General features: G+C 37.7%; 7 protein-coding genes across 15 annotated transcripts in view; 2 read left to right on the plus strand and 5 right to left on the minus strand.

Moving 5' to 3' along the window:
- Nucleotides 1–20425, minus strand: part of LOC129789858 (serine/arginine repetitive matrix protein 1-like) — a 982101-nt gene that overhangs the window by 892196 nt on the left and 69480 nt on the right. The window lies entirely within an intron of this gene.
- Nucleotides 1–20425, minus strand: part of LOC129791241 (fatty acid synthase-like) — a 1176504-nt gene that overhangs the window by 562103 nt on the left and 593976 nt on the right. The window lies entirely within an intron of this gene.
- The window catches only part of LOC129789856 (glutamine-dependent NAD(+) synthetase), a 932624-nt gene that overhangs the window by 562103 nt on the left and 350096 nt on the right, over nucleotides 1–20425 (minus strand). The gene's annotated exons all lie outside the window — the stretch shown is intronic.
- Nucleotides 1–20425, plus strand: part of LOC129789960 (pupal cuticle protein) — a 1201887-nt gene that overhangs the window by 524791 nt on the left and 656671 nt on the right. The gene's annotated exons all lie outside the window — the stretch shown is intronic.
- Nucleotides 1–20425, minus strand: part of LOC129789919 (keratin, type I cytoskeletal 9-like) — a 480279-nt gene that overhangs the window by 307018 nt on the left and 152836 nt on the right. The gene's annotated exons all lie outside the window — the stretch shown is intronic.
- Nucleotides 1–20425, minus strand: part of LOC129789829 (adenylate cyclase type 9) — a 36158-nt gene that overhangs the window by 14973 nt on the left and 760 nt on the right. For both annotated transcript variants that reach the window (XM_055826883.1, XM_055826882.1), the window contains exon 2: nucleotides 18388–18523. The gene's annotated coding sequence lies outside the window, so the exon portion shown is untranslated. The remainder of the gene's footprint in view (nucleotides 1–18387; nucleotides 18524–20425) is intronic.
- On the plus strand, nucleotides 10982–12372 carry LOC129789913 (uncharacterized). Its single transcript, XM_055827038.1, has one exon. The coding sequence runs from the start codon at nucleotides 11039–11041 to the stop codon at nucleotides 12272–12274; it is 1236 nt and encodes a 411-aa protein (XP_055683013.1). The 5' UTR covers nucleotides 10982–11038; the 3' UTR covers nucleotides 12275–12372.

The raw sequence follows: 20425 nt of genomic DNA on the forward strand, positions 1-20425 counted from the left end.
TTTAGGTTAAAGAAAGAACAATTTAGAATAAAATCAAAGAAATTTTCAATTTCGATTTTATAAGTTTACTAAAATAACTGCCACGACTAAACCGCTTGACATATTTTCGAAAATTTTCTAGTTCTAGAAAGGTGAGAAATTTATCTTTCCAAAACTAGCAGACTTTTTAAAATCGATTGTCTACAGCAGAAATTAAAGACATTTGAAATTGGTCTTTAAAATACACAATTTTGTTCGTTCAAAAACTTTTGGTGGGTAGTGTAATTACTGATTAATATTTTACAAGTCTGGATTGTTTATTTCAATGATGTAATGAAAGTTTAATGATGAATAATATTTCAGAACTTAAAAAATTTAGATCTAAATTTATAAAAAAAATTATAAAGCCTTTCATAAAAGTTCTTCTTGGAAAAATAATAATATCTCAGAAAGTTTGAAGAATCCATCAAAATTAATTTATTCACAAGAAACTAAAAGGTTTAGGGCATGAAATTAGGGATCTTAATTACTTAATAAACGACCTGTTTAACAAAGAGCTTTAAAGCTTTGAAATTCCTTCAACGTAATATCTTCCTGATGGGAAACTATTGTTTTCCATTTAACTTTGCTGCTATTCATGATTTTTAATAAGTTCTCCTTACATCGTTATGCTTACAATCTATCTTCGTGGTATATTTAGAGGAATATTTTGCAATATTTTATGCAGCTTTATGGAGTGACCTAGTTTACAAAAGACAAGAGCTCGCACAAGTAATAAGAGAGGAGCGGTAGCTAAAGGCAAAAATATGTACGACAGTACATCATCTGCATGCATACCATGCCATCCTGACGTTGTCCTGGCGACTTGACTATAAAGAGCAGAGAGTGTGCGTGTACGAGGAAACCGCATTGTCAATGTTAGTGAAACTATCATTGAAATAATTTGCTTGTCAGTGGAGGTGTTGTATTCAAATTAACACGGAAGATTAATTGAGGACGATGCCAGTGGGGCAATCCCACGAGGATTTGTCATTTTGCATGACAGACACTTCCGAAAATATCCTGCTGAACGATTGAGAGGCATGAGGCATCCGCATAGTACGTGGGTCATTAGCAAATGAATGAGTTTGTTGTCCTCTCGCACCTTCTTCCGGCATCCCAAATCACCCCCGAGCCATTGAGGCGCGCTCGTGGGACAATTGAGAGACACAAAATACAACCAATATAGAGGTTGGGAGGGTACATTAAAATTTATGACGGCACTATCATAGAGAAAAGGATAAAAGAGCGTGTGCAAAAAATATGCGAGAGATACCCCCCATCTACAGCATACATAGAATGAATGGGATAAAATTTGTGGCAGAAAAAACATGTCATGTAAAGTTGTCAGGAGAAATTCCTCGACGGTCTGTGAGCAACAAAAAGACGTGAAAACTTTCTCGGGGGCGGTTTGAGAGTTTCCAACAAACCAACGCACTAAAAGTGGCGAGAAAGTGTGTATGTGGGTTGGGGGTAAATTGAAGAGGATCTCTTTCAATCGATAGTCTGTCGCCGTACAATCTAGATGAAAAGGAACCCACAGCCCCCCTACACGCCCCTTGAGAGTGGTTGGCTCGAGGTGGGGTTACACAGAAAAAAAGGATGGATAATTTAGAGTAGAATTCAATTTGCTTCATTTGTTTTCCCACTCATATTTTCTTTTTTGCCTCACATTTTTCTCTCTCCTCCCAACCGACCACCCCCAACTGCCCCACCCCGCCTTTGGGGAGTTTTGTGTGTGCACACAAGAACATTTCCACACTGAATAGGTGGTAGAAAATAGAAACATTGCCTCAAAAGGTTTTAAAATTGTTTACACACGAACCAATTTCCCATTTGGCGCAAACAAATTCATTGGACAATGCATATTTTATGCGAGAGCTTTTTTTTAAATACATAGTTTGGATGTAAAATGTATAAAGGGAAATTTTTAATTAATGCAATTGTTCAATTAGCACCTCTCGTTGCTATTTTATTAACAACATATTTTGTGGAAAATGTATCGGAAAGCCCAAATAAATTATAGGGTGCTCGTTTGGAGGGGAAAAAAGCTCGTTGTAACTTTGCTATCGGGTTGCAATAAAAGTCACTCATTCATCAGGCCCCTGATGCTCATCTCGGCTCATCCCATCCCATTAGGAGCAGTGACACCTGAAGTAACAAGACCATCGCTGTTGTGCGCGTTCGTGTGCTTTTGTAACCTATTAGTAAGGGCAGTAAATGCAAAATTTACAAACAAGAAAATCTTGCTTAAAATTTATAGGGGTGACCGGAGCATAAAGTGACTAAAGGGTGTACGAAAAGTTTAAAAAAAAAACTCACATTATAGAAAACTTTCCATTCTACACTTTTTGATTCACTTTGTTCTATCCCAACGAAACCTACTTTCCCAAATGCTGCCCTATGTCGAAATAATTTCCAAAATATGTCGAAAGTAGCTGCCCTATTTTGGAAGGAAATCATCTTTCGAAATATATTCGGCATATTTCCTTATCAAGCAGCCCAATTTCTGCCCTATTTTTAAGGAAAAAAATTGGGCAGACCAAGTGGAAAATATTTCGAAAAAGTTTCGACCCTCTTTCCAATAGGAAATTGGGTGTCGACAGTCTGTCGAAATTTTTCCTTCCTCCATTTCCTTAAATATTGGGAAAAAATAAGGCAACTTGTCGACTAATTTTCGACATGCTTTCGACAATCTTCCCAATTTTTGCCCTATTTCTTCCCAATTTCTGCCCTTCTCCAGATTTTTGATTTCATATTTTGTCAACAGATGGATTTTAAGGTTTAGAGGTTAATGAGCTCAATGGCGTACTTATTCGTGCGCGGCAAATCAAAAATTTTCTTGCTAAAATTAAATTCGATTTATTAATTATCTGAGACTTTTGCATCCAAAATAAGTTGACCAACATGTTTCAGGATGTGTAAAGAAATTTTAAAAATACTTTCAACAAGGTTTTGGGAAATTTCATTTTTTATGTGCAATTAAAATATAATTAAAAATTTGAATTTGTGAAATGCAATGGCATTTTATCGCCTATGGCAAATATTCATGACGGGAAAAGGGTGTGGCATGGTTTTCCAAAGACCAAGCGTCAGGATAAGTCGCAATATAAAAATATTAATATTTATTAATATCGTGTTCCATTTTGTCTTGGCATTTTATTGTTGTCATGTAAAATAACGCCATGGAGGCCCCAATATAATCATGTGATGTGTGAAAAGAGCAGAAAAAATATGTTGTTTGAATTGAATATCATTGGAGAGAAAGAGAAGAATAATGAGGAAATCAAGGCAGTACATGTCGACATGCTTTCGAAAATTTTCCCTATTTCTGCCCTATTTCGACGGTCCGTCGAAATATGGTCGGCCACGTTTCGACAAAGCTTCCCAATTGGGCAGAAATAGGGAAGATGCTTTCGACGAACTTTCGACAGAAAAATTGGGATTTTTATTCCCCATTTTTCGTCAAGGCGTCGAAATTTTGACCAATTATCGCCGTATCCCTGCCGACGGATTTTCGAAAATTTTCCCTATTTTCAAGCGATTTCTCTCCTTGGGATATTTCACTGGAAAATAAGTTTTATTTTAGCTTTTCCTAAAGGTTTTAGTACTTCGAAAATTAAATTTTTCTATTAAAATTATCAGAAATTTTTTTGCCCAACTCTCCTCTCTCTCCTCTAGAAATCTTCTTAATATTTAAAATTTTTCTTAATTTATTTATAAAATAAAAAACTACACTTGAATAAATAATATAAATTTTCCATATTTTAGATTGTCTTAAATGTAATTCACTTATTTTTTTCATTAATAATGTATTGATTTAATACTGCAATCTCTTCAAAATAAACTATTTCTACTCCATAAATCAATCACTTGTCAATATTTCTTAAGAATGACTTTTTGTACTATTTTCCTCAAAACAAAACATTTCTAATCAATTTAATCTAATCAATAAAACTGAACGTAGAATGCATGTCTCGTGTTACGTGGATGTCACTGCTTAAATCTCTCCGTATCTCGTTTGTGGGCGACTCTCAATTACAAGCACGGGGTCAGAGTTCATCTGAGGATGGTTATTTTTTTTCTATTGGTCGGTCAGTGTCAGAGTGGAGAGGGTATTGGGGTCATTATTCATTTATATGCGCCCCAATAAGAAAATTCCAAATAGAGTGATAGTGATTTATTGGGAAATGTCGATGGGAATCAATACACGTCTTCTATTGAATGTTAAAGCCGCATTTCACGATCATTCAATTTTATTTTTGTTAAATTCCAAAAGGAAATTTCCATACAAAACCACTTGCAAATTTGATAGATTTATCATCTCTCTGTATTTGTGAAATATTTTCACGTAATTTATGTATCCCTTTTTTCTGTATATCACATCATTTTGTGGTAACGTAGAAACCAAAGCTCTTCGCGTGGAAATTTTGAAAGAGAAATGCTATTTGCAGAATGGAGTGAAGAGAGGGATGAGGGCGGGGGTGGGGGGCTAAATTTGCAATATATCTTTTTGACTAAAATATAAACATATATGAAAGTTTCGCGTGTGGGAGCTTTCTCGGAGCTTTCACCCGCAGACGAATCTATCGCCATATCGCAATGGGTGTAGCACTTTCAGATATCTATGTATATAGTGCTAGATGAGAGCACCCGCATCCCAAATATTCACCGCACAATAGAGAGCAAAAACGGAGCACATATCGATGTGCCGCGCGTCTCAAAAATAGAGTCACGTTCAATGAAATCAAACTAATTTGGTTTGGTGGAGACCATAAAAGGACAACGAAACACGATATTCTACAAAGAATTTTTGCGCAGATAGGCGAAATGTCGGAGTGTTCAGTTGGACATTTAGGTGGGTGCTGGAGACCTTCTCGATCATAAAATTGAGAGCATTTTCACAGAGACATGTGTCCATTGACTTTTGAAAAGCATTTGCCATTTTTTTTCTTCTCTCTCTCTCTTCAATCGCTCAAAGCAAAAAATACTACATTTTATTAAGTGTTGCTTAGTCCGATTTCTTTCACTTTGCCATTGGCAATTTAGAATTCTTTTTTTCATATGATTCTCCTTTCCTCGTATCCTTCAATTGATTTTCTTTGGAACCTTATCTTCAATGAGGTGATAGAGAAAATTGAACACTTGATGCACTTTGAGAGTCATTTACAAGGTTTTTTTCATTCAACTTGAATTTGTTAAGATAATTCTATGGGGAACCCTTGTGTGAAGCATATGCTGCATCTAAGTAAGTACTTCAAAATGTCTCTCATTTTACATTAAATTTAATGGAATTTATCGATTTATTTGCATATTAATTTTAATTTATTATTATTATTCATTTTAAAGCACATTATTTGACGAAGCATATGTTTCACACACATGTGCCTCATGCAATTTCAAAATCAAAATCAATGAAAAGAACTTTTTGTTGAATCGAAAATTGATTTTTTTTTTAGAAAAGAAATCCAGAAAAACCCATAAGCAGCATATGCAAGAGAAGCTCATGCTCTTGAGTCATAAAGCACAAGAAAAACAGAAATAGGATAGATAAAATAACATTAGGTGCATGTATTTCTCTTTGGCAATATAATCTTGGAGTTTTCGCATCATTTTATTTTTTCATTACAGATGAAACATGTCGAGAATGCAGCAAATGAACTCACTAAACTAAATGAATTCCATGCTATGCTTTTGCCACCCTTGAGAGACTCCCCAGCAGCAGTTCGCTCATACACATTCAGCATAATTAATTCTATCCCTAATGCCTTTTCCAACTGCAAATGGGATGCCCATAATCAAATCATATTCGTATGTATTTCGCTGTATGTGGGAAAATTATTATTATGTTGTTGCATATTTAATTTTCCCCGCGAGACAGGGTTTCTTTCCGGAAAATTGAGCGGGAAATGCGGATATAGTGTTAAATTTCTTCCCATTCGGATGAACTACGCCGGATTCCCTCGTATATGCGAGGGTGGTGGCGGTGAGACAGAAAATATGTAAATCACATTGTAGTAAATATTTGTAGAATCATTTATCATTGGCTTCGCGCTTGAATTTTCAGTTGATGCTGCTTGTGTGCCAGTGCCATGGAGAAATAAATATATATGTAGAAATTTTTCAATGGTGATCCAAATATTATACAGTCAATCTCAAGAACTCAATATTCCACCTCCCCAATGTTTACTCATTCAATGAACTTAAGTGGAGGCGCACAGATATCGTACGAAAAAAAAAGAGAATTTGTAAAAATAAGAATTGCTTGTAGGTACAAAAAAAAAGCCCGAAAGAATTGCAAGCTGGCTGAAGAGGGGTTAAGTCGCTCCTTGAGAATTTCATGAGAACAAAAAAAATCTACGTCGTATTTTGAGGAGGAGGATGGAAAAAAGGAAAAATGAAACAAATTGCGGACGTCCCTGAGAAAGCAGGACAAACCAGGGACGCGTGTTGGTGGTGAAAATGGAACATCACGAACCATTAGCTGAAGAGGACACCATCAGCAATGCCGGAGAGCATCTCTCTACTTTTCATTGCACTATACTTGAACATTTCCCTCAATTAATCTCTCTCTCTCGGTATGTCCTTTATGAAATTCTAATGGACACCGGTGATACTTTAGGAAGCCAAAGAGATGATCTATACAAGTTCATTCAAGAACTCTCCATTCTCTACTACTCGCTTCGACAAATCATCGATCCTTATTGAATAAAAAGAGGGAAATGACTTTTCCTTTTCAATCTTGCTCTCAAACCCATTCTTTTCTATCTAGAAAGTGAAACGTAAAAGAAAAGGACATTATGTATGTAGGTTACGTGAGAATTATTTAAATTATGAAAAAAACTACTTTGGACGCAAAATTGTCTTATTGGCACGCAAAAATGCATAATCCGCTAAAAAAATCTATATGATTTGCCTGAAAATTCCTGGAAAATTAAATTTTTATTTATCTAAAAAAAATGAGAAGGAAATCCGGAGCTTTAGTAGAACACGACATATGAACGAATTAAAATATTATGACTGCTTTTCTAGCTTGTAATGTAACTCAAAGGCCATGAAGAATAATTTCTTCAAACATTTGATAAAATTCGTAAATAAATTCCGGAGCAATCTTGTATTAAATTCACGTGGTTTTTCCGAGTTGCCCGAGTTACCCAACAAATCTTTAAGAATTAATTCACATTAAAAAAATGTTTTGCAGCCAAAAGTTTTTGACAAAATTCTTTCACACTGATAAGCTTATTTCTTTAAATTTTATTTTGGAGTATGACTAATTGCGTGTGTAAGAAGAAAATCATTTGCAATCGAACGACGATAATCCCCGGGGAAGGTTGCGAAATACGCAATAGCCGCGTGTTTGGCTCATCTGTGAGAAAAATCCCCCCGTGATGTCTAAGAGAAGCAAAAAAAAATCTCTTATCGATGGAAGTGCGATAAATGGGTGCTTCCTTAGGCAATTGAAGACGGTTCACGTTCAAGATCGCCTTTGTCTCACCACGAAGCTCATTGAGGAAGCAATTAGGCCCGCGGTAATGACGCTCAATGCATTTTGCCCATCCAGCCAATGAGATGCGCGGATGGAGAGCGTCCTCATTGAGTGTGTCAGCGGTACTTGAGATGAATGATCAAGACATTTATATTGCATTTTTTATTTCTGCACGAAAGTCCCCACCATCATCATGCTATGTGGTGGTGGCTGCACCACATGATGCTCTCCGACATATATAAAGCTAGAGAATGGATGGAGTTTTTCTTTTCCAATGTGGTGCCCCAAATGAGCCACGTAGCGAACATTACTGTGGGTCATAAGATGATGTCAGACACGCGCGCGCGGGGTATCATACGGAGAGCTTTATCGCGCGAACTTTTTTTTTGTACCTAAAAGACTCACATACCACAGGCACACCATCACTTATCAAGCCCTGCCAATCCTGACGTCATTGTCTTCGTCATGGCGCCACGAGGGAAGGAGAAAAAAATTAAAAGCAAAAAAAATCATCATTGGAAATGATAAAAAAGCTCCCTGAATGTATTTTATATGAAACACATAAAACTATACGCGAGAATTGGGGAAAAACAAGCGAAAAAAATAGCAAAAAAGCGCGAATGGAAGAAAAGGCCACGATATAGTGGTAAAGTTCAGAATGAAAAATTAATTAATTCACAAGAAAATGTGTTAAACTTTTTAATAAGACGCAGCCACGTTGAATTATATTTGCAAAAGAAAATCTCTTTGATGAGATGGGATTTACCTCACATGTTCAGAGTGTGGGGATGGATTTAGAGTCAAATTAAAATGATAAAACATCACTGCAGACGATATTTCTGATTCTCTTTCATCTCACCCACCTCCCTCCTTACCCCCACGATTAATTAGAGTCCCTCCTTAGCTTCGCATTCGTCAGCAGCGCACAGTTGGACTCAAAACTAATTGGCAATTGAAGTTTTGTCAAAATATTACGTTTTCTCACAACACAGACTTCTTATAATTTTATTTTTCTCAAGCGCCAACAAATCATTTATAACGATTATAAAATTGTGAGAGTATGATGAATTAATTTTTTTCTTAGATCATTATACAAGACAACTTTGTAATGACTTTGATGTTTACTATGAAATGTTCAAGGGTCAGAGTGGAGTATTTTAGTTCTAGTCAATGAGCTTATAAAAAATTCACGATGAACGTGAAATTGTGTCATAAAATAAATTAAATTCAGCAGAATTCTAAAGAAATAAATTTTTATTAGTAAATAAATGTGGAGAAATTGTGGGATATTTTCTAGGAAATTCGTGGGAAGTTTCCACGGAAGGCATGGAGAATTTTCATGTAGAATAATTACTTTAAGGAAAAAATATTAAAAGAAATTTCTCTCACCTAAAAACTATTCTGAAGAAGAAATACAAAACTGTAAAGAATTTTAATATTATGGAGGTTTAAAAAGAATTCTCCACTGGAACTTCTTAGGAAATGTCAATTTAGAAATTTTAAAATATATTTTTTCATGCGAGATTTTATTTTAAACAATTATTTTAATGTTGTGAATTTTAATAAATACTTTTACTTGATTAAAAAATAAAAAAAAAAATTGCATAAATAAAATAATTTAATAAAGTAGGTACGCATAATGTGACGTTTTCTTAAAAGAGCACAATACAACATGTGACACTCATTGAGACATTTTAAGCACAAAATCGCATAAGAAAGTGGGAGTAATAGTGTGAGCAGCAATAACTTAATGAATTAAAGCAGAAAATCAGAGGAAATGTGACATTTCACACCGGACAACTGGCATAGTAATATTTCTTTGAAGCACAGAGCAAAATGCCAGCCCGGGAGACACACATTTGCCATTTAAAGTGCTAATAAGTTGCAATACTTGGTCACATATTTCCCCACATTTCCATAAATTCCCTCCAATATCTCATAACGCACTTCACGTGGAAAAATCATTAATAATTCATATATAGAGGAGGGACAACACATGGAAAATGGAGTAGAGGAGAGAAAATTTGTCATACACTTGTCATCATCATCAAATATTAATTGTATTCATCCGAAATTTATCACCCAAGCTTTCCTCTCTGGGGAGCTTATAAAGGTTGGGTGGGTGGTTGTATTTGTTGGTGTACACCAGACCCCTGCCACATGTGGGTAAATTAACAAATTATACTGGAACAATGAAAGTGAAAAATCAGTATTTGATTAGCCTGAGCGAGACATCACTGTAGAGACGTGCAAACTCCATTAGCTGCCGCAACCACAATCGCGCAATATTATATTTTATTTTATTTAATATTACAGCATGAAAAGAAAAATTCATCAAGTTTTTTCCCTCGGAGCTAAATTCTGCCAAGTCAACCAAACTAGTTCTCCATATACCAATTTACTGCATTAATAGAATACTTTCGTGCAGGATGATAGGAACCTAATTGTCTCACAATTCACTTATGGTAACATTTTCTGCAGACACACAATGTATTTTATGTTGACGATGAGCACGTGGAGTCAAGGCTTCACAATCAATAAACAATCGCGCATTTACGGAGATGGAACACATATTGAGGATTTCTAAATGGGAAAGCCCCATTCGGAAAATTGCCAATTGGGAAAAAATTATGATTAAGTGCTCCAAGCATCACCTTGACTATAAACATTTTCGCGATATATTATTCATTGTTTTGTTGTAAAAAAAATGTTTCCATTTGAGTGTTTGATAGAGTGAGATGGCAAATTGATTTATATTTAATTGAAATTGATTTTAGTTCTCCGCTAGAGGGCTTTAAAGCTATCAAGAGACATCTGGTGGGTAATAAAAAGATAAAAATTAAATATAGCATGGATGGAACAGTATAAAGCGAAAGAACGGTAAGTAAAACTTACGGGCTGTGATTCTTTCTTTGTCAGTGAAATGTGAAATTGACGGAAAATTGGGGATGGGCAAATTTTGAGGAAGGCTTTCTCGCGCACCGAATCACAGCCAACGCGCAGATATTTTGTGAAATGCCTTAATCGTGGGCGTTGGCTGTGATTCGGTACGCGAGAAAGCCTTCCTCAAAATTTGCCCATCCCCAATTTTCCGTCAATTTCACATTTCACTGACAAAGAAAGAATCACAGCCCGTAAGTTTTACTTACCGTTCTTTCGCTTTATACTGTTCCATCCATGCTATATTTAATTTTTATCTTTGCAGTTTATATATATTTATCTTTGCATTTTTATATGTATATATATATATATAATGTATATATCTATGCATTTATATATATATTTCATTTTATTTTATATCTAAAAAAAAAATCTAATTTCAGCTGTATTGGTGCGGACCGCATGCACCACCGGGGCGCTCAATAGTCTTATTTTCGTGAGTTCTGGTCGCTTATCTAAGCCTTTAAGGAGTCACAGGACTCCCAGTGCTGTCGCTACATAAAAAACCGGTGTGGACCTACTAAAAAAATCTGAGTGCAAGAAGTTTTTCTAACTTTTCTTAAAGTGTCCCCTCCTCGGAGGTCTCACACTACCATGACATCCAAGAACAATGAGAAAAAGTGCGAGATCTGCAATACATATGAAAATACTCTGCAAGTTATGAACTGTGAGATCTGTGATTCTGTGTTTCATGTTAAATGTATAAAGTACACTGAGAAAGAGTATCGGCTTTGGGCGGACAAACTTGAAATATGCTTTATATGTGCTGAGTGCAAGAATAGTCCTCAATTAAAACAGTACAAGGAGTTAAGGAGGCAGAACGCAGTCTTGGAGGGATATATATATAAGATTGATGAGACTTTACAAGTGCAAAAGGGTCAAATAGACTCAATTGGAAATGGTGCTGTGCTTGTGAATACAAGCCTGAAATCTGTGATTGAAAAATTTGATGATCTCAAAAATGATTTAAGCAAATCAGTGTCTGAGGTGAAAGAATCTGTCCAAAAATTAGTGGAGGCAAATAGTGTTGGAGGTGATCAATCAGCAAGGCAGCCATCAAATTTAACATATTCTGGCGTATTGAAGGAGAGTTCATCAGTGTGTGTGATCAAACCAAAAGACAATAAACAAGATCGCAATGTAACAAAAAAATCTATTATGAAGGAAATTGATCCAGTGAGTGTGAGAGTGTCCGGTATGAGGAACGTGAGCGATGGTGGAGTTGCTATAGTGTGTGACACCGTGGAGGCGCTTAATGGAGTGAGAGAGATTGCTGAGAGCAAATTGGGGGACCTTTACAGTGTGTCGGTGCCAAAGACCAGATTCCCAAGAGTTAAGATAAGTGGACTCTCTGAAAGTCTTTCGAGTGATGATCTAAAAAGAATGCTGGTGAGCCAGAATCCTCTGCCTGTGGAGCTGGATACCATCTTGGTGGTTGCAGTTCTCCCAACAAGACGGAAAATATATTTTGATGCAATATTGGAGGTGCCCCCTTCCCTCTACAATTTTTTATTGGAGCTCGGGAAGGTGAAAATTGGCTGGAATGTGTGCCACGTTTCCGATGGGGTGCGCGTGAGAAGGTGTGCCAAATGTTGCTCCTATGGGCATCTTGCGAAGGACTGTAAACAGGAACGCCATACATGCTCGCTATGTGCTGGAGATCACCATTGTTCTCAGTGTACCTGTGCCACAAGGAAATGCATAAATTGCACCAGGGCTAATGTAAAGTATGGCCTAAAACTCTGTGTTGATCACGCTGCCGATAGTGAGGAGTGTCACGTGTACTGCAGAGAGACTCGGATTCTGAGAGAGAGATTATCTTTGACATGATGGCCGGGGTAGTCAACACCAGCAATGAGTCAGGAATGTGCTCGAAAAAATGTTATCAAATCATAATGCAGAATATAAGAAGTGTGGCGAAAAATTTCGATGAATTTTTGGCGACTATTCACTCAAACAATTTCGATCCCGATATTATTGCTCTCACTGAAATATGGATTGGTGACGAAAGTATTCAATTATATGAATTAAAAAATTATAAATTGTATTATTATTGCAATAAAAATTACCGCTCTGGTGGCGCCATGATTTATGTGAGGAATGAGCTTGTTTCACAGGAGGCTGAGATTTCGTTTTCTACTGCTGATGGTGTGGGAGTTGTGGTCACCCTTGGCCAGGAAAAGTTTACATTTGTTTGCCTCTACCGCCTCCACAGATTTAGCGTTCCCCTGTTCATAGGCGAATTAAGCGAGAATCTTGAGAGTCTGGCCTCCCCCAACCTTTATCTCATGGGTGATATGAATATTAACACACTGAGTCCTGCCTTGGCTGATGACTATGAGGGGTTGCTGGCTGAGCATGGTCTTGCCCCTTTGATTGATGAGCCCACTAGGCTGGCGTCCTCTACTTGCTTGGACCACATTTATGCCCGAAACTCTGTCAAATGGAGAGATGGAAATCATGCAAGAGTTCTCCATCTGGGGATAACTGACCACTCTTTGATAGCCCTGACTATTAGTTGCCCCATTGCCATTGTAAATGCAGCCGATGTGTCTGTGAGCGCTCCTCGAACTCAGTCCAGGATTGACTTTGTGCGGCTGAATGACAGCCTGAGGCGTGAAATGTGGGTGGATGTGCTTCAGTCGGTGGATGTTGACTACTGTTTCAAAGCCTTCATCGAGCGCTTCCGAATGTACGTCGAGAACTGTACCTCCACATCATTGGTCCCCAATAAACGCATGTGCCCTATCAAACCATGGATCTCCCCTACTCTGTGTGCCAGGATTGCCCGCAAAAACTACCTGTTGGAACAAGCTCGAAAACACCCATCAAATACAAGACTAGTTGCCTATAGTAAATCACTCTCTAAAGAAATTCGCGAGGCTGTGGCACAAGCTAAAGATTCGTACTTTTCCGCGAGACTTTCTCGCGCGGGTGGCGACTACGGCAGATGTTGGCGGATTATGAACGAAATAACATGTCGTGAATCAAGGAAATCTGAGATTAAATGCATCTCCTCCACTCGGGGCCCCACGCTGACCGATCCTGCAGATATCTGTAACGAAGTGAACTCTTTTTTCACCTCAGTGGTCAATGATCTTGTCTCGAATCTGCCGGCTGATGTGGGACTGCCACCAAGAGGCCGGACCTCGCAGCGGTCTTTTTTCATGCCCCCTGTTTCCTCGCGTGAGGTGCTCGCCGTGATATTTGGCTCCAGGAATGGCTGCGCTCCGGGATTGGATGGTATCTCCAACTCAGTTCTGAAAAAAGTGGCCTTTAACATTGTTGATGTCCTGACTCATATGGTGAATCTCTCCTTGGAGGCTGGCACTTTTCCGAGCATTCTCAAGACTGTGGTCGTGGTCCCAGTCTTTAAAAAAGGTGACCGGAGAGCTCTGAACAATTATCGCCCAATTACCCTGGTTTCTTCGATATCTAAGATCATGGAAAAAGTTGTGTCCGGTAGGATGACGCACTTCCTGAGCTCTGGTGACTTTTTCTCGCCCGCCCAGTTTGGGTTCAGGAGCGGTCTGGGATGCGAGGATGCCATGGAGAGGCTCATCGGTGACTTGAATGAGTCCTTGAATCGATCCTCACAGAGCAAGGCGTCTGCCCTATTCATTGATCTCACCAAGGCGTTTGACGCTGTTCATCATGATATTCTTCTGACCAAGCTCGAGTGTGCCGGCTTTCGGGGGGTGACCCTCTCCTGGCTGAGATCATACCTTGTGGGACGTGAGCAACGTGTGAGGGTGTGCGGGTCTACTAGTGGTCCCCTGCCGTGCAGATATGGCGTCCCCCAGGGATCAATCCTGGGCCCCTTGATGTTTCTCATCTATATAAATGATCTCTTGCAAACTGAATTCAGGGGCTCCATGACTGCCTACGCCGACGACATGGCGCTTTTGTATGCTGGAGTGTCTAGGGAGGAGCTGCGCAGCGAGATGAGGCTGGATCTGCGGAGAATGAGATCGTGGCTAGACATGCACGGCATGATAATGAGCACAAAGACAGTATTGATGGAATTTGGTCGTGCTGTTGAGGAGCCGGCTCACATTGTCTGCCACTCATCTGAGTGTGTCGGAGGTGTTGGGGCTTGTCGGAGTGGTTGCGTAGTTGTGCACGCCGTGCCACAGTTCAGATACCTGGGACTGGTAATTGATTCATCGCTCTCTTGGAGTGCTCATGCTGATGCTGTGAAGGTGGGGGTGAGACAGGTGACTCGCCAACTGTTTGCGCTCCGGTCCTGCTGCTCTGCCTCGCTATTGAGGGCTTTCTATTTTGCCCTCATCGAATCCAGGCTCAGATATGGCATTGCCTTCTGGGGTAATGCTTGCGCCAGCCACCTGAAACCCCTGAAAACGGCGCAGAAATCGGCTGTGAGGGCGATGTCGTTTGCTCGCAGACGGGAGCATTCACTTCCCCTGTTCCAGCTGTGGAAGATCTTGCCTCTGCAGCATCTCTATGTATACAGGGTGACGGAAATATTTTTCAAACGCAGCGGTCAACGGGGAGTATTCACCAGGGCGTGTTCGTCTCGCGGGGCCTCTGGCCCTCTTGTAACGCCGAGACCGCTCTCTGAGCGGTTTAGGCGATCATTTAACTGCTCAGCCCCCCATATAGTGAATGGCGTGCACCGAAGGATTTGCCCTCTGAGTCTGCGAAGATTAAGGGAGTGGTTGTACAGTGCGGACTGTGATCAAATAGACTGTGTGCTGCGATCAATGTACCTGTGAACTTTCCAGTGATTTTTTGTGTCTTTGAACTTTTTATGTGACTCTTTTCTCTCGTTTTCCTGTGTTCAATATGTTATTTATCCAATTGTTTTAAAAAAAAATCTATGTATGCGATGCCACACAGCACTTGCTAGGCATTCGCTTTTTCTCTCTCTCTCTTGAGATGATATAAAATAAATGAAATGAAATGAAATGTGTATATAAAACGCCCCGCTTCGCGGGGCGTTGGACTTATGCAACTCAAGATATGACATGTTAACTTTAAAACGCGATATCTCCGGAACGGCTACATAGATTTTCTTCATTTTTGGCATGGTGGTAGATATTATAGCCAACTATAACATATCAAAATATGAAGCAATTCTATAAAGCGGTGCTCGAGATATTCATCGAAAACTCATCGAAAATTTTGTTTTCGATTTTAGCGCCACTTGCGGTCATTTTTTGAACTTACAATGTTTCGAGCAGTTGTAGGGCTCATTAATATCTTTCATTTGACCCCGGGTTGATCAAAATCGGTCAAGCCGTTTTCGAGTTATGGTCGATTTTCGATGAAAAATTGTGGCGGCCATATTGACTAAACGGCTTGACCGATTTTCGAAAATGAGGTATCGTTGGAAAGCTCTTGATGGGCCCTACAACATATCAAAATTTCAGATTTTTAGCTATAATAGTGACTGAGATATAGCGAAAACAAAATTTTGAGGTTATTCAAAATGGCGGACGGAGGGGTGGGGGGTCAGATCTGACTTCATAATCGGATGTCTTCCACCCAATATATGAACTTTGCCGTTGACCGCAAGTCTCTATCTATTACCGTTCTCTTGTAATTTAGCAAAAGGTTCCGGACGGCCGGACGGCCGGACGGACGGACGGAAAGATTTTTGGCGCATACGTTTTTTGTAATATGGGGACCCTAATTCGTGCTCATCCCGAGTTTGAGCCCGATCTGACGACTTTGCATTTTTGAGTGTACACAGAAGCTGTGCTTCTTTGAAGAAAGAATCACAGCTAAAAAGAGAAATCTATTAAAATTCTATTTTTGTTTATAATTAAATTCTTCATTAGCTATAGACAAAGCAATTTTATTTAAAGAAAATTGATCGAAATTCCCCGCCAGAGGGCTTTAAATCTATCTAGTGACATCTGGTGGGAAAAGTGAAATCTATTAAAATTCTTTATTTTATCTAATAAAATTTTTATTAGCGATGGAGAAACATTCGCCAGGCGTTAAATCTCAACACGGAATAAGCAGTAATAGGTACCTAAGTATTTAATAATAAATCCATGCGCAACAAATTCCCTGATAACCACTATCGCGATAGCATTGTATGTATTTAATTTCCATATCGAGATTTTAATTACATACATCTCACAAAACTCCAGAAGTGGGTTTATGGACCGAGTAGGAAAAAGTCGTAAAGTTTATTAGATTTCTCGGAAAATTCCGCATTATTGTTTATGTTTGCATGGACTATTTTTTTGCGCGCGTATCGCCCAATATTGCCCGATTTTCCACGTTAATGTTGTTGTTTTAGCACAATTCCATTGGTTTTGGCAGTCTGTAAAAATTTTCCACGGATAAGCTGAACCTTAATATACGTATAGCCTTGACCCTAAACTAATAAATGCGCACCAATTAGAGAAATTCCCTTTCACACGATGCAAAATGCAAAGTGCATTTGAGAGGGATTGAAAAATGTTGCGCAACATTGAAATTGATTCTTCTTATTCTGGTAGGTCCAATTAATCAAAATTATTTGTAAGACATAGCACGAGATAATTGGAAATAACTCTAGTTTCACTTGATCTTGTCGACATGAGCAAGATTAATCAGCGGCACCGTGGCTGCCACACTGGTTGACACAAGTTTTGATGCATCACGAAGAGCAAAAGACACTGCACAGCAAGAATTTATATTTTTTCTTCTTCTTCCCTCTACCCCTGCGCCTCAAGTTAATATTCTCGCGCACACCGTATGATGGAATAAGTTAAAAATGATTTTTCTGCGAATAAATTTTTCCATGAATAGCATTAAAAATCTGCACTGATGGTGAATGTATAATACACACAATTAAATTTAACCCGTGCAAAGAGTCATTGGGATAATCCATAAAATTCGTGAAAGGTTAATGATATTGTAGCTTCTGGTGGTGCTGGAAATTGCAGAAAAAATGTGTATAAATCTGAGCGACGAGAGACAAGATTGTGGATAAAAGTGGAGCACTTTGGAGCAATTTTCTTCATGCAATAAACCATTATGGGAGCCACGAGTTCTCTATTGATAACACCATGCGACAAAGTTTCACTTTTACCTCTTTTTTATTCCTCAGGGAGAGTTATTGTAACGACTTTTCAGTGAATCTGTTAACGGTTGTCGTTGATTTGTTATTTTGAAATTTTAAATTAATTTCTTAGGATTTATTTCGTATTTGAATTCGGTTAATTCGGAAAGATTCGTGGGGATTAAGTTCTGTCAAAATAATGTCATAAAGTCATGTCAATGTCAAAGAATTATTTGTTTTAAATCAATTAAACAATAATTGCAGAATTTTTTTTATAAAAAGAAATAAACTTTATGAAAGAAAAAAATCTTGTTGTAAAGTGTAATAACATTGACCCTTTACACAAGTCAACAAAACCTTAAGTTCTGCGAAATATACTCACAAAACTTTTTTATGCCACATAATAAGAACTTGAATCATTTTATTTTTATGAATCAAGAGTTTGTTGATTGAAATAAAATGACAAAATGAGTTTTTGCAAATAATAAAATCTCGTGCAAATAAATAATTTGCACAAATCTCGTACATGAAGTACCATTGGGCACTTGAGTGAGACTCAAGTGAGGGGACACTCTCAACCCATCGAGAGAAAAAAAATGTACAAAAGAGTGTGGTACAGAAGCATGCGAGGAATACAGTAGTTGTTTACCCCTGAATCACAAACATGACATAAAAAATGGTACATATATAGTAGCAATATCTGACGACGACTTCTTATCAGCGTGGAGAATTCTCAAGACTTTTGCAATCACATTTCGCGGCGATAAGACAATAGTTGCCATTTATTTGCACCATAAGCTGAGATAAATTTAGATTCGCGCCGCTTTTTTTTCCTCTCTCACATTATTTAATATTATTCCCTGGGCGCCTTGGAAGCGGACATGAACACACCACAGAGCCCCTCAATGATTTTTCCACTCACCTTCTTCACTCTTATTCCATGATTTTCCGCCTTTTTTGGTGTGTACACGACGTTCCTGACTATTGTGCTACTCCGGGGGAGCTCCTCGTGAGAAATTCTGGTGCTTTTTTTTTTTTGCACGACTTAGCTCTATCACCTGCAAGACATACAACACAATAAACCTGATAAACTTGATGTAATGGAATACGAAAGGCGATTGTAGTGTTGAGGATTGCCAACAAAATGCGGTTGATAAAACTTTGAGGGTTTTAACACAAAAAGAGAGATAGAGGGACAAAGCGTCTTATGTAGCGAAATAAATGTACACACACTTGAAATTTATTGTTATTGCAAAATTTTTAGCACTTTTAAAAATTGATTAAATTGTAAATTCGCAAGAAAATTCAGAAAGTTTTGCTCAACACGCTCGAAAGAGAAGGAACACTGAAAGAAAAATTCATTCTTATTCAATTAAAGAGATTGCAAGTAGAAGTTTTAATGATAATTATATAAAGTTCTAATTACCTATATTTTAGAAACTATTGGCTGAATTGTTTAGAAAGGAAAAATGATTTTGAAAGAATTAATTAAAAATCTTTTACGAGTTTATCTAATAGTTTGTTTGTGGCAAATAATTTCCAATACATTTAAAAGGAGGAATAGTTATCAATAGAACTTAAAAAAAAATCTAATAGGAAACTTAAAATGCACAAAACGACAGAAAAAAAAAGATTTTTAAAAAAAAAATTCAGCAAATTAAATATTTTCTCATTTCTTAAAACAAACTCTACCGATATTGATAAATTATTTATTATTTGGTGTTTCTTTTAGCTAAAAAATGCTTCAAAAAATATTCTTTCGAACATTTAAAGCTTAAAAACAAATGTATTAACAGGCAAAGAATTTTTTTATATACTTTGGCGGCAATTTTTTAAGAGATCTCAGTGGTAAATAGAAATTTTCTTTAATGATTTCTTATTCTTATTTGATTTCTCTACAAAATAAAATATGTCCCATTTATTTTATGTATTAGGCAGTTTGTCATATATTGATGAATAAACTCCCTTTCTACGATAATTCTTACTACAAATTTTAGTAAATTTGCATAAGAAGTTCTGAAACTCTTCCTTTAATCGAATCTTTTTGGCTTTTTATAAAAATAAAAACGTTTTTTTTGTCATTTTCCTACAGTCAAGATTGGAAAGAAAAATTTATCAATTAACAATTATTTAATAATAATTTTTAAAAAAAATCCCAGAAGAGTAATTTCTCAAAATTTTGTCGACTAATGTAATATCTTCTCGCCCCAAGATCTTGCATATTTTCTCCAAAAAAAATTTCCTTCAAACAAAAAAATCATCTGCACAATTTATAAGCGACGTACAAGAAATTTTTCTCTCAGTGTAGCTAACCCACGAATTACCCAATTCAAGTATTATGTTGCGCCAGCGAGAGTGAATTTCTAACGAATATAAAACGCGAATCATGCCCTAAAGAAAAGTATGCAATTAATCAGAATTTTGACACCAAAATAGGTTAAATGATGTACCCATCGCATTGGGGGTTGTGGTGGGTGGTGGCACAATTAATTTCCACCCCACTGTGCGGTAGAGCACTTGGACTAATTGAAAAGCTGCAGACAGGGCGAGTAGGAAAAAAATCCGCAGGTTAAATTTCAGCAAGTTGGATTAATTTCAACCCTTAAGTTTTATTTTTTTTTTAGGGAAGAGGTGGGTCGGGGCGGAAGGTGGTTAAAAGGCATGTGCTCCAATTTCGCCGTGTGCTCTCTCTCTCTCTTTTAGTATTTTTAATTACTCCATGTAAATAATACTGGAAATGAAGGGAGATAAAAATAAAAGTTGCGTGTAGGGTTTCGCCCTGTGTATTATGTATGTCTCTCCGAATGCTTGGGGGCAGAAACCACAATTACGACAAAAGCACGAGAGCACGGAGCTTCTGAAGTTCTCTTTGGGCTCCTTTTTTTGTGCTTTTGCGGAGCACGGCGAGGTTCTGTGATGTGTGCTGAAATTTCCATTTAAAGGACTTGGGGGTAGAAAGT

This window comes from Lutzomyia longipalpis, chromosome 2 (assembly GCF_024334085.1).
Source record: "Lutzomyia longipalpis isolate SR_M1_2022 chromosome 2, ASM2433408v1".
Taxonomy (NCBI): domain Eukaryota; kingdom Metazoa; phylum Arthropoda; class Insecta; order Diptera; family Psychodidae; genus Lutzomyia; species Lutzomyia longipalpis.